This window comes from Gossypium raimondii, chromosome 4 (assembly GCF_025698545.1).
Source record: "Gossypium raimondii isolate GPD5lz chromosome 4, ASM2569854v1, whole genome shotgun sequence".
Lineage (NCBI taxonomy): Eukaryota > Viridiplantae > Streptophyta > Magnoliopsida > Malvales > Malvaceae > Gossypium > Gossypium raimondii.
Window position 1 is genome coordinate 2,068,727 of NC_068568.1, and position 18,174 is coordinate 2,086,900.

Sequence of the window (18,174 nt, forward strand, 5' to 3'; positions counted from 1 at the left end):
TTTTAGCAGGTAGGGAGGTGATGAAAATGATAAAAATCAAGTCTGATTCAAAATGTAGTAAGAGCAGGCTCAGGTGGATCAACCAGGAGACTTGATTCAAAATATAGCTAGAGCAGGCTTAGGCGGATCAACCAGGAAAACATCGAGAAGTTGATTGACGGTGGTATACTTATAATCTGGATATAAACTAGAAGCTTCAAGGTCATTCTCCCCAAGCTCATAGTTCACAAGATCACCTTTTACAAATAGACTGTGAAGAACCGATGCTCGTACATTATCCGGAAATGGTAAGGCTGCATTTTATCAAAAAGCTCCCAATTATTATTCATCCAACAGGTTCGGGATTCGAATTCGGAAAGCAAAATGAAAGAGCATTTTAAAAACTTACTCTCTGTCAGTTTCACAAGTTCTTCCTCTGGTACATGAACCTTCTTGAAATATTTACCTGTTTTCTTCTCCCACAACGAAATTAATTCAATCTGGGACAAAATATTCTTCTGCATCTTATAAATCACCATTTTATTGCATGTTCTTGGATCATTTGCTACTCTGATGGTGTAGTTTGCTATATCTTCTTCATAAGTAAACGGAGCTGAAAACAATTTATTATTTTAAATTAATAAATTATTTTAAAAATTATTTAAAATAAAAATAAATAAATATAAATTGCTTTCATTTTACGTACCCTTGGCTTCACCAGATCCATAGATAGTAACATCTTCATGTTGTTCATGTGGACGAAGCAAGTAATTCAAAAAGTAAGCACCAAAACAGTTTGCTGATACATACGTGTAAGGTATCCCACTTGCTTCCACTGCCCTTCTGATCTTTCGCTTCTTCTCTAAACAAGCTTCAAACGGTGGCAGAAAACTCAGCCGGTCTTCTTCGACCCCAAATTCCGACGGAAGGAACCTCTATATACACAAAAATATATATCTACATGTTACATCTAGCTATGATTGTTCGGACAGTCAAGTCCCCGAGCGATACAAATAAACCTTTTGAGGGAACTCTTTATAAGATTCCCTCAGCTTACAACTCATCTTACAGGCAAACTCACTCAGTAACTACTACTTCAAGTTCAACCATCCTATGAGAGTCCTTTAACTGTCCCCAAATTGAATCATAATTCTACAATCCAATATTAAACTTTAAGTAAATTGCAAACACAAATATTTCGTTCACCCTTATTTTAAAACTCTAAAACTTAATCGTCCAAAATCATTGGACATTTTCCTTTTTCACTTTACATCACCCAATCAAAGAAGTTATCAATGATATTAATGATTTTAATTAAAGCAAAACTAAAGTTTTAATAATTAGAAATTTGGTTGAACCCGTCAACTCACCAATTTTTAGTTTAATTGGTTCGACCGACGTCCAACAATAATAAAATCAATAATTATAAAATTATAAAAATTAAAATAATATAAAACTAACTCTTTAATCACTAACTCTTTTGCAATGTCGTTTGAACTAGATTGGATCGGCCGGTTGGGTCAGTTGAACTGGAAACAAGTTGGGGTACTAGTTTAGAGAGTTGTTTGGAATTGATTAGATTAAGAATTGAATCGACAGTTGAATCAATATTTTAAATAACTTTTAATCAATCCAATTGAACCACTAATCCTGTTTAAAAAAACATTGTTTTTTTCCTAATTTTTGTTTTTTACGGTTCCTAGCCATTACGTCAAAAGCAAGTAGATCTATTCATCGGTTTGGTTAGCCGCCTAAGCCCGAAGGCTCATCCAAAATTCAGGAGGGTTTGGGTAAAAATATAAGGCATGAAAAATGAGCTTCGGCAAAAAAAAAAGGTCAATTTAAAATACGGATGGGGCTCGGGCTTGAACATTTAAGGCCCAGCCCAACCCAACCCATTTTTAAGTTCATAATATATTATATTATATTATATTTGTATATTATGTAATTTAGAACACATTTAAAAAATAAACATACACTAAATATATAATACTACTCTAATATAAACATTAAAATAATGTTAAGATAACTATATAAAAAATTAAATAAATAAAAATTGTATAAAATTGTTAAATATTAAAATAACATAATATAAATATTTTTAAAAAATAATATGAGCGGACCAAAAATGGGTTTGGGTTAATATTTTGCAAATACAGGTGATTTTGGATAAAATTTTAATCTCATATTTCGGGTCCGACTTGGACAAATATAAAATATGTTAATATCATGCTTAAATTCAACCCTAATCCAGTCTAACCCAACCCATGAACACGTCAGGAAGCGAGTTCAACTTTTGCATCAAATTGAAGTACATAGATTCCATGTATATTATATGATCAATAGTACAAATTGACATAAATACGGGGACCAAAAGTACAATTTGACTTTTTTACTGCGTAAAAGATAAAAAGTAAAAACAATAATACGTGTATCACTTTTAACTGCTTAAATCACTTAGATAAATCCGAGAAACACGCGAATTTACTTCCCCTATTTCGAACTAAAATCTAACTTCTCTTCAATACGTACTGTCCGTAAATCTTTCTTATTTCATTGTTCTTTCTTCGGCCTTTCTTTGTTTTTTAAAGTGGCGGCACCGATGGCCGGAGATATCCCCGGAAAATTGACCGACTCCGACTCCGCCGGCCAAACTGGCACCATCGGGTTACTGAAGACACTGAACCGCGACGAGCTTCTTGAAGTTTTATCTCAGGGTTTTTGTCAACACTGCGAGGCTCTTTTAGAGGAACGAATTCATCAGCTCTTGAACAGTAAATTGCTTTGAATCTCACTGTTTTTTTTTTTTCAAAACCAGTTTTCTGGGAATTTTTTTTTACTTTTTCTTGGAAAATTTTATATTTTACTTTGATTGCATGTATGTTACTAGGGAAAAAATTTAACGCAATTGATTCTGACATATGAATGTTGTAATGATCTGATTATTGTTTCAATTCCAGAAAGAGGTAGCGAATCAACTGTGACCTCAGATATTACCCTAATATCAAATCCGGTGACCGGAAAACAACTAGCTCGTACACCGCCGCCGCCGCCACCGGCGGCGAATTCCGATATATTGCTTAATGATGGACTTGGTGGAAGTGGAAGTACATCCTCAGACAATGGATTGTCTGAAGAACAAAAGGAACATATTAGATTCTCCCAAGTTGTAAGAAAAAAGGATTTCGTTCACATGGAGAAGATCAACGGTAAATCGATGAATGTTCTTAAAGGACTGGAGCTTCATACGAAGGTCTTCAATGCCGAAGAACAGAAAAAGATCATAGAATGCGTATATAATCTTCAATGTATGGGCCAAAAAGGGCAACTTAGAGGTATAAATAAGCTTTAGAACTCGAATGATTCATTGAACTTTAGGTCGAAATAGCTTGCTATGAATTAACCGATTATCTCGAGTATTAGCATGAATGGTAGTATTGCTTTTCGTATTAATACATTTTGAATATTTGTAGAACGTACATATTCAGAACCGAGGAAATGGATGCGTGGTAAAGGTCGTGTTACGATACAATTTGGTTGTTGTTATAACTATGCAGTGGTAATTTACTAACTTTCGACTCTTTAGTTCTTTATTTTCCTCGGTTTTGCACGTTTTGGTCCTGAATTTCATATGACAGGATAAAATCGGGAACCCGCCAGGGATCCTTAGAGAAGAAGAAGTTGATCCTTTACCCCCATTGTTTAAGCAAATGATCAAAAGGATGGTCAGATGGCATGTTTTGCCTACGATGTGTGTTCCGAATAGTTGTATCGTGAACATTTACAATGAAGGGGATTGTATTCCTCCGCATATTGATCACCATGACTTTCTAAGGCCATTTTGCACCGTGTCGTTTTTGACTCAATGCAATATTCTCTTCGGTTCGAGTTTGAAGATTGTGAGTCCGGGAGAGTTTTCAGGACCTGTATCGATACCTTTGCCTGTAGGGTATGTTCTTATATCCTTTGCTGAATGTGAACCGATTTGATTATTGCTGTCTCAGCTCTAACCTAATGCTCGGGTATGCAGATCTGTGCTTATTCTAAACGGCAACGGAGCCGACATTGCTAAGCATTGTGTCCCAGCTGTTCCAGGGAAAAGGTATCCGATCTTTATCTTTTCCGATTAATCATCTTGAATATCCGTATGCTCAACAATTTCATCATACAGGATATCCATTACATTCCGGAGAATGGACGAAAGCAAACTTCCATACAACTTTTTGCCTGATCCGGAATTATCAAGAATTAAACCATTCATCGTCTCTCCTTCTTCAGCTCCGCAAGGCCATCATCAAAAGCCGGTTATAAATTCTTCTTTTGTTAAGGCAATCGTTCAACAAAACCAACATCGAAATGATCAAGCAATCAAGGATAAATCCGATCAAGAAGCTACTAAAACAACGAAGAATGATTCATTTCTATGTGGAAACGACGATTTTCCTCCCCTCGGTAAAGCAAGCAAAGGCGCATCGAGGCGATGACAAGCTCTTTCTTTGGGATAGATATTGTAACAATTGGATTTTGTAGACTTCTCATTCATACGTTCAAGACATTATAAGTTACAGTTTCTAGTTTCCTGCATTTGTTTTAGCCTTAAAGGCTATTAAATTTTGGTTACTACATATATAGGGAGGTACATCATTGTAAAAGTAAAGCTTATGTAAGTTTTTTTAGTTGATTCGATATCTCTACTAATCTCGATTTAAAGGCGAGATTAAAAGATTATTTATATTAATATATATTGAATAATTAGAAGTTATTTATATAAACCATATAAAAGATATTGATTAAAATATGTAAAAGTATAAATTAAAAAATGAAATATACATAATTTATATAAATAAAAATAAAATATGACGGTTGAATTATTCAAATATTAATATTTAAAAGTATGAAAGTGTGTAAATTTATTTTAATTTTACATTGGTACAAGTGAATCTCTGTCATATATGTACACACTATTTAAACTATCGACCGAGTTGATGTCATGAGTAAATCGACACTAATTTGATTAAAAATTATTAAAATATTTTTTTACAAAATTATAAATATTAATATGAGATTATTTTTGTCTTTACATGTTTTTAATAAAATAATACTATAATAGGATTTGAACTTATGTCATATGAATTTTACACTTTTAATTTAATCATTTTAATCAATACCTCATTTAAGTTTACACTACAATTTTATAAATATATTATTCACATGTGAATTTTTTACTCACAAAATGTCTATACCATAGAACTAATATATATTAAGAATGTAGATGAAAACGTGCGAGCATTAATAAAATATATTGCACTCTTAAAAAGAGAACGCGAGTTTAACCCTTGAAAGTGATATTATTAAGAAAGATAGCTACAAACCCGAATATAAATTGTAAAACGGATATAAATAATATCAAATATATATGCATTCGTATAATAAGAAAGTGACTGAAATATTCTTCGATGATGAACTTTCATGATAAAGGTTTAAACAAATTTAGAATATATGTATTAAAAATATATACATGATAAATTGATAAAATTTAATGTACTTAAAATACCCATTAAAAGTGGTATTTATTTTGTATAAAAAAAGTGATATTTATTTATTAAAAGAGTAATTGGAGAATAAAGTAACTTCATTTTTTTATAACCATTTGAGAGAACAGTAGGAAAATGTTCCTCAATACATAAATATTTAAATGGTATATTACATCCCATTATAAACTTCCCATTTTATTATTTAGTTTGTAAAATGCAAAATATAACATAATACTTGTTTCGCACGGAATAAACAACTCATAATAATATTTGAAAATTAACATAATATTATATTATGTCATCATCAATTAAATGATTTCACATATCTCACGGTGCTCTTCAAATGTCATTGTCGTTCAAGATTTCTTTTGAGATACTTTTAACTTATTAATGCTAACAATTTTCATTCTTTTTACCGATGATTTTTCTTAGATGCTACTAAACATAAACTTTAATTAATCTATAATTCTAACACTAATTAAGTCACAATTAAAAGAAAAATCAATTTCTATTTATATAATTAAACTTCTATTCAAGTTATACCTATATTTTATTACGTTAATAAATATGAAAATAAAAATTTATTTATAAAAATAAAATAATTCAAAATTTTTTAAATAATATTTAGCCTTAATTGTTAGTTATTTTGATTTATTGGTAAGGAGTATGCTTGAACTTTTATTCAAGTTATAATTCTATTTTAGAGTCAATAAAATTATCTCAACTTATTTTTAAATAAATTTAGAACTAATAATTTTAAATTAAATTATACATATTTTCAAATGTCAATTTAGTAATATGGTAGAAAATAAAGGGTATTCTCGTTGGTTTAAATTTTTTCTAAACTCGTGTTTTTATATAAATTACAGATTATAAATATATAGAGAGAAATTTTGAGTAAAATTAATAGGTTAATTGCTTGATAATTGATAGTCTATAATTCAAGTATTTAAAGTAAAAATATCATATCAATTAAGTCTTTTCTAGACTTGTTCATGAGTAAGGTTATTACCCAAGCCCGAAAGTCCGTCTAAATTTTAGGAGGATTTGGATAAAAATATTAAATTCGAAAAGTGGGTTTGGGTAAAAAATTAGACTCGTTTAAAATATTGATTGAACTTGGGCCAAAACTGGTCCGGCTCGACCTGCTTTTAAATTTATAATATTTTATATTATTTATTTTTTATATATTATGTAATTTATAACACATAAAAATTAAATTCATAATAATACATAATACTATAATATAATGTTAAGATAATTAAATATTAAAATTTAACAAATAAAAATATATAAAATCATTAAATATTAAATTAAAAATGATATAAATATATATTTTAAAAATAAATTGCGCCTTGAATTATTATAAAGGGTACTGCAACATTTATCCGATAAATTTTTAACTTTATCTTTAAACTTTTGCAGTCCATGTTTGTCAATTTTTCCCAATTTAATATTTAAATTTGGATTTCGTTGACATGACACAACTTGAAATTTTAAAAAATATATAAAATCTAAAAATTAAAAAATATATATTAAAATTTATAAGGAAATTATAATTTTATTAAATTTAGGTGATGGTTTGGCACAATCTGACTTATAATCATACCTTAACAAAATTTAAGTTCGACGATCAAATTGGAAAAAAGCTGCCAAGTTTCAAATCTAATGTGGACCAACATGAGAAAAGTTAACAAATTTAGGGCTTAAATGTTAATTTATCACATTTTTATAAAAATAAAACTGCAATATGAACATTATTAAATATTAAATTAAATTAAAAAAAGAGAGTTCAAATCTTGGCTTTGGAAATTGGAATTATTTAAAAAATAAGATAAAGTTTTCAATCTGGCCCATGTGATAAAACAAAGGGAATCATACACGTAATATAAGCTGTTCACTGCGCAAAGCAGACAATACCAACCTCTCCTTTCCCCACAGTTTAAGGCTTTATATCTTTAGGGTTAATGCCATTAAATGTCCCTAAACTATATCTGATATTTTAAATTAGTCTTTAAACTTTAAATAAAAATTATTAAATAATTATAAAATACACCTACAATGGTTTTATCTCAGTTCAATTGGCCTGTATTGATTCACGGGTCTACTAATTTTTTGCTTCTCTCTGGATCGATACCTTAACCAATTCGGAAAACACTACGTCATGTTGTAAGTGCACACATGTTTTAAATATGGTCCACACCATATATCGGTTGTTATTTATGGATCAATATAATTGGAAAATTGATGAAAAGATCTAATTAATAAAACAATGATAATTTGAAGACTCGATTAAAACATTTCGCAGTGAAGAAACTGATTTAAACTCTAAACCATATTTTAGGGACTTATAGTGCAATTAACCCATAAGTTTATATACCTTCCGTAATCGTGGCACCCACTTTAAAGGCTGTCCCAAAATAATCATCTACAACTCAGGTACACCCTTTTTGTTTTCACTTCCTTCACCAATAAATAATCGCCACGTTTCACATGGGACCCACTTGATCCTCTGCCGTCAAATCAAAATGTTACGAACAAGTTATTCCTGTAAGACACGTGGCTAAATTTGTTCCCCTTTTTGTCTTTTTTTTTTTGAGGTTGCTTTGTTTATCAGTTCACAAACGCAAAAATATAGCAGCAGAAGAAAGAAAGAAAGAAAGAAACCATTTTTAGTGAAAACGAAGTTTTTCTGTTTTGTCTTTTCAAAGTTTCAAACTTTGATGATTTCCCAAACTGTAAATTCATAAACATATATATATATTAATTATAAATGAAGAAAAAAGAGATACCCATGGTCCATAAATTTAGGAAAATATTTATAAAAAATAATAGTTTGGAGTTGAGAGCGAGAGCGAGAGCGAGAGAGATAAAGTGTCAATTCTAGAAGAAGAGATTCGTAGGGCATAGTGTCGGCTGCTTGAATTTTTTTGATAATAATCATTTAAATTCATTTATTTCTTTTTGCCCCTTTTAATTTATATGGTGTATAAATTCTAGGGTTGTTCTTATTTTCATTCGTTTATTTCTTGAGTTGTTATCAATCTGTCCAGTTGAGGTGGAGAAGGATCTGGGTTTTTCATCTACTCCAGGTTTTTTTTTCTTTGATTTAATTAAATTTCAGTTTTGTAATATCAATATTTGAGATTTAGTTATGAATTTCTTAGGTTATGGGGATAGAGAAATAGTTAAAGAAGAGGCAATGATCATAGATTTTATTTGAAATAGAAGAGTTATTGATTATTCATAGTAATAAAAAGTAGAGTGTAAGTGTTTTGATTTAAAGTTTACAATTTCGATAGCCGGTGATCAAAAATGGGTGGTTTAACTTTAACTTGGGGGTGAATGAACTGCCTTTTCAGATTCAAAAGTTAAAAGTGAGGGCTGCGTAGATAATTCGTTATCCGAGCGTTTGAATGACTCGTTTAAAGACTCTGTTTGATGAGGAGTCTAAAGCAAACAATGAACAACTCGGTCCTTCATCATGCATCAATGTGGAGAGTGTTGAAAGGTATTTATATACTCTTCGGCACTAGATCTTGTGTGCTCAGATTGTGTTTCGTTAGGCTTAAAAGTAAATTGTTTTGTTCTTGTAGGCTTAATGAGAAGGCTTTCCCGAATGGAGATTTGTATGTTGGTGATTTTAAGGAAATTCTTCCCCACGGTAAGGGAAAGTATACATGGTCCGATGGAACGGTATATGATGGTGATTGGGAAGCAGGGAAAATGTCAGGCAAAGGATTGTTAATTTGGCCGTCGGGAGCAAAATACAATGGTGATATCTCGGGGGGTTACCTTCATGGTTTTGGTGCATTTACAGCTTCCGATGGTTCCATTTACGAAGGGCATTGGAGGATGAATATACGGCATGGATATGGAAAAAAGAAGTATTCCAATTCGGATATTTATGAAGGAGAATGGAAAGAAGGGGAACATGAAGGGAAAGGTATATATTTTTGGAATAATGGAAACAAATATACCGGGAATTGGAAACGTGGAAAAATGCACGGTAGAGGTGTTATGGAATGGATAAATGGTGATCACTATAATGGCTGTTGGTTTAATGGTTTCCGTCATGGAAATGGAATTTATCAGTACGCAGATGGGGGATATTATTTCGGAACATGGACGAGGGGCCTTAAGGACGGAAAAGGATTATTCTATCCTGCCGGAAGTAAACGTCCCTCTTTAAAGAAGTGTTGTACCTCTCTGGGATACGATAATGACCATAAAACCGCGTTACCACAATGTTCATCACTACATTTAGAAGAACATATAGTCAAGAAACCGAGTATTAAACGTAGCCTGTCCGAAAAGATATTAGTAAGTGGAGTTTTAAAAGGTTCGGGTCGAATGTCAAGCAAGACTGCTGAAAGTTCTGGACTTTCTGATTCCGGAAGAGAATTCGTTCACCATAATTCCTCAGGCACATTCTCATTTGATTCCGATGCCGGCCAAAGTGAACTGCAAGAAAATACGGCTGTAATTTACGAGAGGGAGTACATGCAAGGAGTTATGATTAAAGAGAGAATACGAGATTACAACAAATTATCAAAGAAAGCTGAAAAGAAAACTAAATTTCATGCCAAAGAAACACAAAAGAGCTCATGTGTTGGCATTTTCAAAGGCCATAACAGTTATCATTTGATGCTTAATTTGCAACTCGGTATAAGGTAAACCGATTGGCATACTCCATGTCCTTTACTTGATCTTTTGTGAGAGTTATTTTTGTTATATACATAATATATATTACCTTTAGCTTTTATTGCATGTTATAAAATGCTTGATTTGAAGTTCTCAGGTATACTGTCGGTAAGATAACACCAGTGCCTAAGCGTGAGGTTCGAGCAGCTGATTTTGGTGATCGAGCTAGAATTACTATGTTTTTCCCTAAAAAGGGTTCACAATTTACCCCTCCACACAAATCAATTGATTTCTACTGGAAGGATTACTGTCCCATGGTTTTCAGGTACTAAAATAATATTGCCACCACACCTTTGATGATTGATTTTTATTGGTGGACATATATATATATATCAAGCATGTTTATGATATTATTCCTTGTATATATTGTTGCATTATGTTTACAGGCATTTGAGAGAGTTGTTCAAGCTAGATGCAGCTGAGTACATGATGTCCATTTGTGGCGATGATGGCCTGACCGAGATTTCTTCTCCAGGGAAAAGTGGCAGTCTTTTCTATCTATCTCATGATGATAAATTTGTGATTAAGACATTGAAAAAATCCGAACTCAAGGTTTGAATCTGTATAGCTTTTCATGCATTGTATCTGCTAAGTTATATATATATATATATCGAGCATGTAATTTAAAAGTAGGATCTGCCATTTTCTTTCACTGCACAAACAAACCGATGACTTGGCGAAGATAACGTTACACCATGACGGATGTCCTCTATGTTATGTATGTAATTTTCTTCTTTATAGGTTTTACTCAAGATGCTGCCTAAATATCACAATCATGTCAAAGAACATGAAAATACTCTCATAACAAAGTTTTTTGGGCTTCACCGGATAACTTTACCGGGGAAAAGGAAGGTATCTGTTCATCCATCTGTGTTTGCTTGGTAAATTTACCAGAGGCCCTTATACGAGGAGTCAGATTGCGTTTTACCCCTCTACTCAAAAAATAGTCAAATTAGTCATTGTACATTAGATCAAAGAGCAAACCGGTATGTTAAAATTTTTATCCATTTATACTATTAAAAATTAGTCCTTGCACGTCAGCATGAGGTACATGTGGCACGTCGCTTGTCATTGTTTAGCTACTCCGTTGATCACATCAGTTTTTAACAGTACAAATGAATGAAATATTTAACAAAAAGAACCAATTTGCTCTTTGATTTAATATACAGGGACTAGTTTACCCATTTTTTTTGAGTCAAGAAGGCAAAATGCAATCCGACTCCTAGTACGGGGGCCTCCATGATACTTTTACCGTCTTAGCTTATATATAGCAATGTGCCTGGCTTATGATAAGTGTTATGCTTCTAGGTGCGCTTTGTGGTTATGGGGAATATGTTTTGCACGGAGCTACGAATTCATCGTCGTTATGATCTAAAGGGATCAACTCATGGAAGAATTACAGATAAAGATAAAATTCATGAAAACACTACTTTGAAAGATCTTGATTTGTCATATGAATTTCACATGGACAAATCATTGCGGGAGTTCCTTTTTGAGTAAGCTTCTTATTTTCATCTTATATAACATCATCTTCTGCAGTGATACTATGATTTTCTCATAATTGGTGGGTTATATTTAACCATAAATGTTCTTTTTGCTTGTATTGCAGCCAAATTGCCGACGATTGTGCATTCTTGAAATCTCAACAGATAATTGATTATAGCCTTCTTTTAGGTTTACATTTTAGAGCTCCTGAGCCACTTGACGGCCTTGTAGAACCTCCTAACATTTCGCCTAATATGCAAAGCTCACCTGCTGGCCAAGGTAGGTTCCTCTTTCTCATTTGATCATTTTATGTTATTTATATGGCTTGGTTTATGTGATGGTGTGCAAAAGGTGGGAAGGAAGTAGTTATACTGTAATATTAAAATAACTTGGGAGTTACTAGCAAGTGTTAAATGCATTGGTAAGGCACATTGCACTCTTTGTTTTGGGGGGAGGGGGGGATGAACCCCGAAAGGATTAGTCTTCATAGACCGAAAAACAGACATGGAGGATACCTTGGTCATACCAGAAAAATGTAATGAGACAGTAGTTGTGCTGACCCTTTTCCTAGATTTGGCCCTCAAGCACTTGAAGTAAGCTGAGGTGCACTATGGAAGAAAATTTACATGATACTAGAGTTCTGCTCTCTTGGATGCTTTTGGTTATATTTATGTGGTTCTGATAGTCAACCAACTTAGAAAATAAGATACTATAGGGGGCGTTTGGATCGGGTAATCTCACATATCGTGTTTAGTTCAACAGCTTTCCCTTGAGTCGGTAATTTGATATTTCCAACATTGCCAAACTTTGGTAATATAGGGGATAATCTCAGTACTTCTTAGTTCTTATATAATCTAACATTAAATCGGTAATGTCTCATTTTTAACGACTTAGATTCATTTTGCCTAAACCATAATGAAATAATAATAAAAACTAATGAATCAAACTCTTTAGTTCTTTGCATGAGTCATCACCAAACCGAGCATAAGAATATGCCAGTGCATGTGATATACAACTGCGACTGGAAAGCCCGAGATAGTAGACATGTGATCCCCTTTTGAACTCTAGGAATAACTTTTATATTTCTTTTCCGTCTCTACTTCCCAATCTTGGGTTCCTTTGTTTTCATATTATCAATTTATCGAATAGTATGCACCTTATGTTATGCTTTCATTATGTCTGACCGCAGATGGTGAAGTGTTGTTTCCATCAAAAGGCTTCGTGCTACTTGCCCATGAACCCAGCTCTGTTAACACCGACCCAGGTCCTCACATTAGAGGAAGAGCATTACGAGCTTTCTCTTTGGGCAACCAGGAAGTTGATATTTTGGTGCCTGGTACTGGAAGGTAGCTGCTTTCGTTATCATTCTGAATATGGAGATTGCTTTTTTTTCAGTTATTAGCAAGAGTCATTTTATTCAGTCGGCCGACTGCTTTTTACTCAGGTTACGGGTGCAATTAGGAGTAAACATGCCGGCACGGGCTAATCACAAGCTTCCCCAAGATGAGTCCGATTCAGCCGAAGTCGAACTCTTTGAGGTATATGATGTGATTCTCTATATGGGAATTATTGATATTTTACAGGAATACAATGCAAAGAAAAAGGCAGAGCATGCATACAAATCAGTGAAATTTGGCCCCACGACAATATCTGTCGTGGAACCCGAGCTGTATGCTAATCGTTTCACCAATTTCTTGAAACAAAAAGTTTTCCCTGAACAACCATGAACACAAATTGTAAATATTTCATCTCCTTTCCATTGCTTTTTCATTCCTTTTCTACTTTTTTTTTTTTTTGTCTTTTTGACACAATTCTTTTTACACTTGTATAAAATTATCACTGTCTGCGCCTGTTGTTGTATACTCCCATGGTATAGTTCTTAGTAAATGAGTTTTACATTCTTCTCCCTCTGTATGTACTTATATATATATGTGTTTGAATGTGTGTGATTTAACAACCCATGTCAAAAACTCAAAATGATTTTGGAATAATGATAACTTTATTATTCTCATAAACATTTTTTTTCACAGCATTACTAAGTATTTTTTTCATCCCACGTTCTAACAATCAAAATATATTTCAACCTAAAACTTTTTCTTGGGCACCAATACTAAACTAGCCCCAACTTACCCAGTCAAGAGCTTCACACTTAGCAACTCTTTCCCCAGCTTTTGAGTCTGAACCCCAAAAGCAAGCCGTAATAGAATTCAACTTCAAAACTGGACAGACAACACAAATATTACAACATAGAGTAAAAACTTTTCGGATTCTATCATTTTGAACCGAGCGCGAAAGACAACTTCGGTCGCAGTTTGTTCTTTCCCAGTAATTTCATCTGGTTTAAACGTTCTTCCTCCTCCTGTTGCTTCTTCCTTTTCATTGCCTCTTCCTTTTGTCTTTGAAGCTCCTCTAGTTCTCGATACCGTTCCTCCTCCCTTCGCTGCTGTTCCAGTGCTTCCCTTCTTTGAGCTTCTTCCACCCTCTTCCGGTTCTCTTCGAGCATCTTTTCCAACTCCTCTTTCTCTTTTCGAGCTTGCTCCTGTTTTAATAAAATCAGTTGAGGTTGATCATAAAATAGCATGAAAATAGTCACAGCTAGAAGCTAGTGAGATAAAATTAATAAACACTGTCATCGTACATTGAATATTATATGAGGAAAATAATGTATTCTTTCTCTCCCCCTGTACAAAAATACATGTGTCTGGGACAATTGAGGATTCGGTGATCAGATATGCATTCACAAGAAAAATTGAAACAAACGCTTGTGTCTTAGATATTACCTCTTTTTGCCTAGCCTCGAGAAGGGCAGCTTCCTTTTCTTTTTCAAGTTGAATTGCAACTTCATCATTAAGTCTTCTCCGTCCCTCCTCTAATCGCTTCTGAATTTCCTGCTTGATTTCGTCAGAATTCAATCTCTCTTCAACCTTTTTTAGAATTGCTTCTTCCACTCTCTTAGCAGTCTCTTCTTCTATGAGTTTCAACTCTGCTTCCTGTTGACGCCTGGAAAACAAAAGAAATGTCAAGCAGGAAAATGACGGCACGCATTCAGGGAAATATGCTGCAACCTTTCATTACAGATATCTTTCCAAAACCAAACAACAGTACAAAAAAAGCAGCTGACATGTCATGTTCTCTCTTTTCTCTTTGTTTCTCTCACCATCTTTCTTGATGCACTATGTAACTATAATAAACGGGCAAACTAACCTTCACGACGACAAGGCACTAAAAATATGCTATGCTTTTAAGGCATACCTCTAATCGAACCTGATCCAAACAAAAGAGTTACAAAACTGGTGAACAGTAGATAAAGGTGCATCCAATCAGATTATCAAATATAACAAAGTTGAATTATAGCGGTATCTTCCTTCAGAAAATCCTGTGGAGAAGAATATCAAGTAACTTGCGCAATTTTATAACTAATCATTGTAATACTTCAAACATCGCATCAAAATACAGTTTTGACAAGAAGAGCTTGTATCTTTTTACAGATATCATCCTGTTTTTATGGATGGCAAATAATATTCAACTTAAAACATTTAGTCAGAATGACTTTCACTGTAAATTACAAAACCAACAGAATTAAGATGCTCGGACAGCACAAACATTTCTCTCGGTGTTCTACAATGGCAAGCACATAGACAATTCTCTCTCTGTGGTTTTTCTTTGTATATTCTGTGGAAGCAAACTTCCATGAGTTGTACAAAGTAGCCCATAAACCAAGGTTTTGGTAAAATGTATCACAATTCGGTAGGTAAGGCGAAGGGGTTTGTGTACATGCAACTGAATGCTCTTTGCCAAGATTGAAATTAAGGCCTGGAAAAGAGTTCAGATTTTGGCAAGACCTAACAAACTACATTAAGCTTGCTATCACTGTATCATGTCTCCCATATGATTTGTGGTTATATCATCCTAGTAAACCAAATATCATATTGTTATCACAAAAACTATACAATAATATATCAACTTCCACCAAATAGTTGATGGACCCAAATATCAATAAAATCAATAAATTTGGAAAATGTAGCAAAAATAAAAAACCAGAATGGATATAATTCAAGAAGATCTACAAGAACAGTGGAAAAAAAATAAAATAGGCTGAATAAATATGACAGCATACGATATACCTTTTCCTCTCTTCCTCTTCTTTTTTCAGTTCCTCACAAGCATTTTTGCAGTCTATTGACCCAAGATTTGGGCTAGGTGATTTATGAGTAGGAGACAATGAAGAACTCGTACTTCTTTGCCTCTTATAACGCTTTGGAATTGGAGAACGACTTTTATGACGTCTTGCAGAGGGAGAACGGCTTTTGTAGTGCCGTGGACTAATGGAACGACTCTTTCTTCTGTACAGCAACACAAATTATTGAGCAACAGCAATAACATTTGGGCATACTAGCTACACAAACTAAGAATGAATAAAGCTCACCATCTAGCATGATAAATATAAAAGCATATACAGTTACCTCATACATTGTTAAGATAAGCATTGAGCTCCGTCATTTATGACATGAAGAAGAAAATGTTACATTCGAGCAACGAAAGGAACCCACAGCACCCATCTCAAGTGATGGGAAGAACTTTGTCTTTAATGTTCTAACGAAGAGCATGCTTCCTATCACTGTCATAGAATTCTCTATACTTTGCTCCAAATCTATTTGTATTTAGCACATTTGATATTTCCATTTTCCCAAGCAAAAGGAAAGTTCCTCACACATCAAATGCTCACCGAGACATTGATAATTTCATGGAAGATATTTAATAATACACCATCAAACTTTACTGGAATAATTCAGCAACACTTCTTTATCAGAAGGGTGATTATTAAACATAAATATATAATAATGTACTCAAGGAAGTCAGACAGTGAAGCCATCTGTACAGAAAAGCACCACACGCATAACAAAACATGTTTAACTGCAATGTAAATGAAACTGAAAGCCCTGTTCTACAAAAAGCCAACACCACATCCTCAACCGCAGCAGCACCTTCAAATTTAGCGCATTCAGAAATCTAATTGCCACTCATTACCATATTCTTGTCTAGGATCTGATTCTAAAAAATATGATCATAATTGTAAACGGAAAGCAAGCTACATAGCCTTTCAGTAAATCCGAAAGAGCACCAAAAGATATACAAATAAGTACAGGCTGCTTACACATAAACTTGAAGAATTTGTAATTCCAATCCGCAAGAATAATTCCAGTGTTCCAACCTTTCTTACAAAATTCCTTACAGTATCTCGTACATTAACAAATTAACATAAACAGCATGAATATAAACGGGATCACCTGCTATTAGAATAAGATGAATATGGCGATAGGCTTCTATCCCTTCGGCTTCTCCTCCCGTACCTATGCCTTACAGGAGACCGCGATTGTCGACGCCTATAAGAGGGTGAGCGAGATCGCAATCTTGACATATCTCGAGGCATCTGCTATCAGTTAACAACCTCAACCTTAAGCAATATCTGTTTCAATATTCAAACGTTTCTCCTGCAAATTGAAATATTTATCGCTAAGTCAATACGATAATCATTTAAAGAAACTAAAAAGAATAAACTTGGATTCATCTGTAATCAATTTGACCTGAAAATTCCAATATTGCTGAGCGGAAAAAATAAAATTATCAGCTTAATAGATAAGATTTCGTCTTTCGACATTCCCTTCTTGTTTCTCTAAAAAATTTCCCGGATTTTCTAGTTAAACAAACAAAACGAAAAGTAAAACAGATGATTTTAAGATAATAGAATAAACCCTAGAGCAGGCCAACCTGCGAACCAATATCGAAATTCTTCAGACATCATCCTTCACATGAAACTGACATTAAATAATTAAAAATTTTAAATTAATTAAAAAAGTAAAACATATATATAGCAAATTAGAACCAAACCCTAATTGGAGAAATTAAACAAAAATCGTGTACGCCAATTAAAAATTAGATGAGGCAAACTAAGCGAATAAAAATTCAGTACCGGTACTTTGGATGAATTTTATGAAATATCTTAACTTCTGATCTGATCGGAAAGTTTCTGCATTTGCCTTCAATATTATTTTAGGGTTTAATAATAATTATTGGAAACAGCATAATATTTATAATTATAAATATTATTTATCAGAAAAGTGAAATATTATTAGGACACTGTCCAAATGTTGACGTGGAAAGATCTCATTGGAGAAACGCAAAGGTGGTAAATAGACATTGAAAATATTGACTGAATTTTTTAAGTTTTAAATTTTTAATATAGAAAATAAAATAAAAACTTATAATTGAGTATTTACCCTTTATTATTTAATTTTGGGTAAACTACAGTAATAGTCATTCAACTATTAGTAAATTTCTTTTTGCCAACTAATTATAAAAAGTAACAAAATTATCATTCAACTATTTGAATTTTTTTCATCCATCATTAAATTAATAATTACTAATGAAAAGATAACTTGATAGCTTTTAAAATTGACATAATTTTAACACT

The 18,174-nt window shown here is 33.0% G+C and overlaps 4 protein-coding genes across 10 annotated transcripts; 2 read left to right on the plus strand and 2 right to left on the minus strand.

Annotated features, from left to right (window-relative positions):
- Nucleotides 1-47: 47 nt before the first annotated feature.
- On the minus strand, nt 48-1,043 carry LOC105779147 (eugenol synthase 1). The gene is made up of 4 exons (XM_012602890.2): nt 999-1,043; nt 686-914; nt 389-592; nt 48-293 (listed from the first exon to the last, which is right to left on the minus strand). Exons 1-4 carry the CDS (start codon nt 1,041-1,043, stop codon nt 97-99), a joined length of 675 nt encoding a protein of 224 aa, XP_012458344.1. The 3' UTR covers nt 48-96.
- Nucleotides 1,044-2,468: 1,425 nt separating this feature from the next.
- Nucleotides 2,469-4,663, plus strand: LOC105780739 (RNA demethylase ALKBH9B). Its single transcript, XM_012605228.2, has 6 exons — nt 2,469-2,753; nt 2,940-3,314; nt 3,453-3,538; nt 3,618-3,928; nt 4,010-4,081; nt 4,151-4,663. Exons 1-6 carry the CDS (start codon nt 2,582-2,584, stop codon nt 4,461-4,463), a joined length of 1,329 nt encoding a protein of 442 aa, XP_012460682.1. The 5' UTR covers nt 2,469-2,581; the 3' UTR covers nt 4,464-4,663.
- Nucleotides 4,664-8,136: 3,473 nt separating this feature from the next.
- On the plus strand, nt 8,137-13,608 carry LOC105779669 (phosphatidylinositol 4-phosphate 5-kinase 7). The gene is made up of 10 exons (XM_052629092.1): nt 8,137-8,605; nt 8,876-9,024; nt 9,110-10,186; nt 10,315-10,482; nt 10,604-10,769; nt 10,959-11,069; nt 11,526-11,713; nt 11,827-11,981; nt 12,892-13,048; nt 13,147-13,608. Exons 2-10 carry the CDS (start codon nt 8,930-8,932, stop codon nt 13,427-13,429), a joined length of 2,400 nt encoding a protein of 799 aa, XP_052485052.1. The 5' UTR covers nt 8,137-8,605; nt 8,876-8,929; the 3' UTR covers nt 13,430-13,608.
- A 71-nt stretch (nt 13,609-13,679) lies between these two features.
- Nucleotides 13,680-17,784, minus strand: LOC105779670 (uncharacterized protein At1g10890). Of its 7 annotated transcripts, none has more exons than XM_012603527.2 (8): nt 17,674-17,769; nt 17,472-17,518; nt 17,288-17,376; nt 16,991-17,194; nt 15,827-16,045; nt 14,483-14,702; nt 14,341-14,403; nt 13,680-14,241 (listed from the first exon to the last, which is right to left on the minus strand). In XM_012603527.2, exons 4-8 carry the CDS (start codon nt 17,131-17,133, stop codon nt 13,975-13,977), a joined length of 912 nt encoding a protein of 303 aa, XP_012458981.1. In that variant the 5' UTR covers nt 17,134-17,194; nt 17,288-17,376; nt 17,472-17,518; nt 17,674-17,769; the 3' UTR covers nt 13,680-13,974. The 7 variants fall into 7 exon arrangements, with proteins under 7 accessions (XP_012458981.1, XP_012458983.1, XP_012458984.1 ...); XM_012603529.2 differs by having other exon boundaries at nt 17,288-17,397; nt 17,674-17,755; XM_012603530.2 differs by lacking the exon at nt 17,472-17,518 and having other exon boundaries at nt 17,288-17,397.
- Between the last annotated feature and the right edge of the window lie 390 nt (nt 17,785-18,174).